We start from the raw sequence: 7761 nt of genomic DNA, 5'->3' as shown, positions 1-7761 counted from the left end.
TATTTATTTATCAATATTATTATGTGTCCAAATGTTTGTGGAGTTTCCTTATAATAAATGCATTCAGCTACTATACAGTACACCCATTGCTGAAACAGATGTGACTAGTCTCTGTAAAGAGGTACTGCCAATGAAATATGACCCTGTAGAGCAGATAAACATGAACCGTTTCATACAATACTTTCCCCAGTGTTGAGCTGTGGAGCAGATCTGTGGAATGATGGAGCTCCATCCAGTACTTTGTGGTGAAGGGTTGTTGGGATGTTGGAATGAGTTAAGGTTGACCTCATTAATGCTTATGTCTCTGAATGTAATCAAATCCGTAAATCAATGTCCTTAATCTTAGTACCAAAGCCTTTCCTAGATATTTACTCCAAAAAAATGCAGGATAAACTATTTTTACATACAGAAACAATGAATGGGCAGCTGTCCCAATGGTCCATGCAGTGTTTTATCCATCCATCTGTCTATACATTTAGCCATTTATTTATTTACTGCCGATACTGATACAAATATCGATAAAAGGGCGCTTTTAGCTTATTAATAGTGCTATGATTAAGGTTACATAATGATGTTGAAACAGACCACACTGCCCTTTGAAGAGTATACACAAGTGCATTTAATGTGTCCATAGTCATTTATTTGACACACTTTATATACAAACACACAATAGTTTTCTTTTAAACTAAATATTTTATTTTTTATTAAATATTAAACAAAAACACTTTATTAAATATGTTAAATATTAAATACAGGGCTCTAGACTCATTTTTTGCACTGGTTACGCAGGAGGCTTCTTTTTTAATGTGTAGTGTAGTGAAATGGCTGCAATGGCTAACGGCTAACCAGCAAGGCTAACTGTATTTCCAAACTGAATTAAACACTTTTTTTTAAATAACAGATTGATTTATTAGAGCTTGTTAGAGTGAGTAGGATCTGTGGTTTGATATTTGATGTGGATTATGGCTGTAGTTCACTTGTATTAGTTACTTATTACATTCACAATGCCAGAATGCTGCTGTCGGCCCGATGCTAGCTGGGCTAACAGACTGCAGATGTAAATGGAGATGGCTAACGTCTAACTGCTGATGCTAAGTGTTTTTTCGAGCGATATTAATCACTGTTTTTAACAACAGATGGGTGTGTTTGGGCTGATTAGTGTTTTTTAGATACTGTGGTTTTATAGGATATGTGGATTATGACTATAGTTTGCTCCAGTCTGTAGATAATAACTTTACAACACCAGAATGCAGCTGTCAGTTTAGTGCTAGCTAGGCTAACAGACTGCTGGTGTTAATCTGTTCACACCTCGGACGCTGACTTTACAAATATTACATGTAGCCGTTCTGCTGTTCTGCGTTTCTAAAGTGAAAACTCTCTTCAGACAATCAACATTTTTTTGTAGACAAACAGCTAAAGTTTTTACTCAATCAGCCGCATACTGAAGCTGCTGGGGGTTCAGATTAAGATGTGAAACTGGAATCCGGATCAGTGATGCGTTTTGTATTAACGTTATGGGTTTATGACGGTAAGTGGATCGGCCGCGGCCATCTGATATGGTCATATCTGTATTTTTTTGTTTTTATTTGAGAAGATGAGCACTGGGACAGGTCACTAGGAATAATGAATAATAATGTAAAACACAATAGTCAATTTACATAGTATTATAGCAATAGAAACATAATAAACATAGTTATGTTGGACCAAGACTGATTAAAGGGTGGGGAAAAACAAACTTTTTTGGGAAAAAAGAAGCCTGTTACAAAAACTTTCTTATATTTTACCTTAAGTCCCTTGGATCATTTTTAATTTTTAAAAACATGGTTTGATCCATTAGTCTTTAGGACCGGACTTAAAGTGTTGGACACACTGATGTTGTCTGGTCTGGTGTGATGTGATGTCACCTAAGGCTGCTGGTGGTAAATTGCTGGTGTTCAGTTCCTGTCTGAAACTGCTCATGTGCGTCTCACCCGTGACTCAGACTGTCTGAGCTCAATACAGGACTGCCGTCACGTTCGCTCTACATGCCCTGAACACACCCTGAACTATGCAGGTGTGCACAGGAGACCAGGATTTGTGGACGTATATATGTGGACGTATATGGTCCCTGGGAAACTGATTTAAAGTTCCTTTTTCCAATTTTATAGTTACTGTGTCAATTTTTACAACACAGAGATTTACACACCTGTGAGCAGCAGGTGTGTCTGTCTGACAGCCTTTCCATTAACCATTGTTCCCAGTAGCAATGGGTCTTTAGTCCACTTAGAATAATCAGGAGGAGAACAATTAGAAGGAATAGCTCCCGGACAGGGCAAATCTAGTCCATTTACCATGTATTATTACCCCACACACCCATTTCCCCAACTCACAGACATGCAGGAGTAATTCATCATAGCAAACTCACAGACCAAGTGGTTTGGGAGGTTACTGTTGAAGAAAATCTAACATTTATGGATGGTGTGACCATTTACAAGAAGTCACAAATGCAATAAAATCCAGTATCATCTAAACATTCTGTTTTTTTTTTTCTGGAGTTTAATACTTTTGAATTAAAAACAAGTTTAAAATAGTCATTGCATTTTTATATCAATATTAATACCAATAATTACAAATTACAAATTTATCCTGAGCTAACTTTATTTTGAACAGAAGCGGGCACAAAAGACCACCAAATGCACAAGCATCTATCTATCTATCATTTGCCATAAATTACTGTTGACTGGGGGTGGGTGATATGCCCCTAAAGTAATATCATGATATTTCATGACATTTTCGCAATAGCGATTTTCTTGGCGATACGACAAAACACTGAAATAAGAAAAATATTTTAAGAATACACTACTGCAACAAAATTAAAATGAAAATATATTATTGCATATGATATGATATGGCACACCCTTATCTATTTTATATTAAAAAATACAAGAATTTTTGCCATCAAGCTGCCGGCGTCAGAGGGAGCAAAAATTGGCCCTGCTCCCTCTGGGTGGGTAGATGGCGCTCTTTCCCCACATCACTCCTAGGGTAATGTCTGCAGCACAGGGCGTCTGTGAGCTGATGTATCGGAGCCGAGCCGCTGTGCTTTCCTCCAAGTGCGCTGGCTGCTCGGCAATGCTGCATCAGCAGCAGCTCGAAAAGAAGCGGTGGCTGACTTCACATGTATCGGAGGAAGCATGTGCTAGTCTTCGCCCTCCTGGTGTGTTGGGGCATTACTAGTGATAGGGGGAGTCCTAATGAGTGGGTTGGGTAATTGGCCGTGTAAATTGGGGAGAAAAATGGGAACAATTAGAAATAAAATTATATAAAAAAAAAATACAAGAATTTTATCAGATTTGTAACAGAAGTCAATGACCCAAAATGTAGTGATACTAATAATACACTCTAAATATCTCCATATATCCAGGATAAAAGTAAAATAAATGATACTGGACAGATATAATCTGTCTTTAGTCAATATATAATGGAAAATGAGAGTTTTTTTTTGCTAAAAACAGCAAAAAAGTAGTAACCTGGTGTGATAAGTAGAGTTGGGAGACATGGCCCGATATTTCAGGGAATAATATCCTTCAATATATTAAAAAATGTTGCCAATAATAGTGTGTATGATGCAATATGGCACACCCCTACTGCTGACAGTGTTTTTTAGACTGCTAATCTGCTAAGTAATTTGTACAGTGAATATATTTTGCTTACTCACATTTAATTAACCCTTGTATAGTGCTGTGGACTCTGCTCTATTCTCAGCCACTATACATTTAGACAAAAATCCATATATCCATATATCTTGCCATATCAATACCAAATTTAAAACCTCTGGAATATAATCAAGAGGAAGATGGATGATCACAAGCCATCAAACCAAGCTGAACTTCTTGAATTTTTGCACCAGGAGTGGCATAAAGTTATCCAAAAGCAGTGTGTAAGACTAGTGGATGAGAACATGCCAAGATGCATGAAAACTGCGATTAATAACTAAGGTTATTCCACCAAATATTGATTTCTGAACTCTTAAAACGTTATGAATATGAACTTTTTTCTTTGCATTATTTAAGGTTTAAAGGAACTGTAGATTTTTCATTTTTTTTGAACATTTCAAATTTTCTGCAAACAAATGCTCTAAATGACAATAGTTAACAGTGAATCTGTCTGTGTGTCTGTCTATCTTTTTCAGAAATTACTGTTGACTGTGTTTTTTAGACTGCTAATCTGCTAAGTCATTTTTACAGTGAATATATTTTTTGCTTACTCACATTTAACAAACCCTTAGTTAATAATTAACCTTAAATTATACTGGAACACAATAGCACAAAAGCTGCTTGCTTTTGTAGCTCATGATTATTTTATAACCTTAAATATTAAATATTTCCATCAAATGAATGCACAAACTACTTTTCATCAAACATCAAACAAACCGAGCGTATCAATAATGTATCAGATGTAAGCTATCAGCGCGGTTGCATGTGACGGGGCTGATCCAACCTCAGAGGGGATTGCGCAATCGCGCTGAGGCTGACGCAACGCCGGCACGAGCGTTTAAATAGAGCGCGAGCGGATCGGAGCGGCGCAGAACGCTGCTGGGCTTCTAGAACGCACATGGAACGATCACAGACAGATCAAACGGAGGAGTTTCGCGGGAAAATAGAGTCAGAATGGTCTATAGCCAGGCTTTGGTGCTCGGGTACGGCCTGTCGGTCGGAGCTGAGGAGGATAACCTAGCAGATCTGCTGAAGAAGTTCTTCAGGCTGGATAAGGAAGGCTGGGGAACCCGGAGTACACTAACTAAAGCCACCAGCTCATCCAGTAAGTCCAGAAAATCAGTACAAACTGAGATGTTATTGTGTTTATTGGGGGGTTACAGAGCTTAAGTGGCTGTTTTTGGTGATTTAGTAAAGCTTAAATATCAATATCAATGTTTTATAAGCAATACATTGAATTATAGCTTTGTGTTTGTTTGCTTCTTGTTGGAACTCTCTGTTCCACCTTAAATATGGCAGCAATCTTTTGTTTATTATTCTTATTAGTGGTATAAATGATTAAATACATCATAAATATGTGTGAACTGCCTTGTTCCTATATATGTTACAAAAAAGAAATATACAATACAATAAATATAATTTAATAAAAAAAAGTATTTTTATATAGGTTATTTTATAACCTATATTATTATATTATATTAACACATACAAAATAAAGTGATGATGATGATGATGATGATTTGTTATATAAAGGCTAGGCTACCTAAATTTGGTGTGTCCTCCCAACACACACCCACTAGCGTCTCAGTCAGCTGACAACTACATGACAAGTCAAAGTTAGTAATTTAGCAGTTTGGGGAAAAGTAAATAGCTGACAGCGCAGTCTCCGTTTCCTCTTAAGTTATTTTAGTCACATTTAATTGTAAGAAACCATTTGTGACCTTATTTTTATTAATTAAATGAATATGTATTGATTCAATAAAAATAGATTTTTTTTTCTTATTATTATTGTTTTTTTTTTTTTTTTAGATAAGGTGTTTCAAACGAGTTGCAAAAAAATTATTAAACTAGCCTGTTCTGATTTAATTAACAAACAATGGGACAATTAATTATAGTAGTTTTTTTATTAAATGTGAAAAAGTCCAGAAGTTTGTTAAAAGTAAATAACTACATCTAAATATTTGTCCATTGTGTAAACTATCATTCTAAAGAAGATTATTTTAGTTTTTTTGTAAGATCAGCTATTTTATCTAGATTTGGACCATTTAGCTTCATTACTTGCTTTATTAGTCAGCTTTATTATTACTATTCTAATTAATATGCATTGGTAAAAGATCATTTGTTTTGTTTTTTTGTTTTTTTTTCTATCTCATGAGAATTATTGGTATTGTTCTGAAAAGATGCTTCAAAAGATTTGTAATAATTTCATTCAGTTAGCATGTTCAGATGTAATTAAATATTAGGAAAAATACAATTTTACTAATTTTCTTATTAATTTATCTTTTTCCAGGTCTTTCCTCTGAGAGTAGCTGGGAGGAGGATGAGGATGACATGGCCTGTCTGAAACTGGATTTGATCAAGCAAATTGAGAGTTGCTTGGTTTCTGCTAAGGCTGTAAGTCTGAGCTGCCGGGAGCTGCTTCTTCCGGCCGGGATGACCACACGGGTGGCTGGGGATCTGCTCCGGGCCTCTGGAGATGAGCCGTGCGGCCTGCGGGGCGCCGTCATCCACCTCTTCTTGGAAAACAAGAGCGGTGTGCAGAAACTGGGCACCATTACAGCCGACCAGAGCCTCACTCCAACCTTTGAGCTGTCTGTGGTGTTCAGGGAAGACCCTGACGGCTGGCCACCCCTCCGGCACCTGCTGGGGACTGAAGGAGCTGTGAGGCTAAGGGCCAAGTACAGGCTGATTAAGAGGAAGCTGTATTCCTCTGCTAGTCCGATTGTGATGGACTGTTGCTGATCTGGAGTCTACAAACGAGTTACAAACCACTTTTTTTTTTACATGTTGTATGATTTTGCACGTAGCTGTTTAGTTTATTAACTATATATTAGGACTTCTGCTGATAGGAAGTCAAATCTAGTGTAGTATAAAGGCTAAGAAAAAGGAAATGATTTATTTTGACTGATTTAGGAGGTAGGAAAATGGAGTTACATGCCTTTTTGCACATTTCTGCTGGGTTAATTTAATATATGTCCTATGTATAGACTACTGATGAGAACCTACACTACTATAGCGTACAACTTTAACACACCTGAACTAATGAACCTAACGGTTGCATTTCAGGGCTGCGTTTCCAAATCTAGGCTGCAATATATAGAAATAAAAGCACACTTTTTTTTTTAAGCAGATCACCACAAAGCCCTGTTAGTCTGTTCCTAATATGAGACTAATGGGCTACAGAGAAAAAGTCATCATATGACCTCAACTGCAACCAATACAGATGTTTTGCTGTAGCCTGGGACAGTGCAATAGTTCAGACTCACCCAGGGCTTCAGAGGACAAATTTAGGAACCACTGCTACATAGAACCCAAGCTGAGAACCACTGGTAAAAGAATGATGAATGTAGGAATTGAATTTGTATCATATGTTTAAGCAAGGATATTTTACAATGCATTTTGCACATTGTTGTTTAAGTCAGTGTATTTAGTTGTCTTATTTATGATGGAAATGAATGTACTTTGTTGGCCAACACTACTGTATTACTTTGTTTACAGTTTGAAATGTTCACGTGGAGTTGTTGTTGTTGTTGTTGTTGTTTGTTTATGGAGACTGGAAGACATCTGTATTTAATTATTTAACATTTGTGGGAATGTCAAAGTTGCGGAGGTAAGCTGGACTTGTCTCCAAATAACAATGTTTTCTACTTGTCAGTATTTTCTAAGCCTAATAAAAAATACTAAAATGATTTCTGTGCACTGTTGTCTTTTTCAAGTAGAATGAACTATGATTTAATCTAAGAATTACAATAGGTTAGCTGGAACATCTAAAACACTAACACGAATGAAAGTACGTACTACTTCAACGTGGTCAATATATTATACACTACATTAAAAAATTAAACTAGTTTAAAACTTTATTATGTTAAATTAAATCCTTATGTATCTCAGCTTAACCCCTATCAAATCTTACAGGCCTGTGAGTCCAACTTACACAAAAGTGAAGTGAATTGCATTCATATAATTCATTTCTATAATTTGGGAACAATAGTGAACATGGAATAGTTTATAGTGGATAATTCTCATTCATAGTAGATACTGAATCACTCGTACAAGGTCCTGAATC

At 36.4% G+C, this 7761-nt stretch overlaps 1 protein-coding gene across 1 annotated transcript; it reads left to right on the top strand.

Annotated features, from left to right (window-relative positions):
• Positions 1–4535: 4535 nt before the first annotated feature.
• Positions 4536–7384, top strand: si:ch211-39i2.2 (RTP801_C domain-containing protein). The gene is made up of 2 exons (XM_007253601.4): positions 4536–4800; positions 5986–7384. The coding sequence occupies exons 1-2, from the start codon at positions 4650–4652 to the stop codon at positions 6435–6437; spliced, it is 603 nt and encodes a 200-aa protein (XP_007253663.2). The 5' UTR covers positions 4536–4649; the 3' UTR covers positions 6438–7384.
• Positions 7385–7761: the final 377 nt, after the last annotated feature.

Source organism: Astyanax mexicanus, chromosome 2 (genome assembly GCF_023375975.1).
Source record: "Astyanax mexicanus isolate ESR-SI-001 chromosome 2, AstMex3_surface, whole genome shotgun sequence".
Taxonomy (NCBI): domain Eukaryota; kingdom Metazoa; phylum Chordata; class Actinopteri; order Characiformes; family Acestrorhamphidae; genus Astyanax; species Astyanax mexicanus.
Note: the sequence above shows the minus strand (reverse complement) of the source record. Positions and strands in the feature narration are given on the sequence as shown.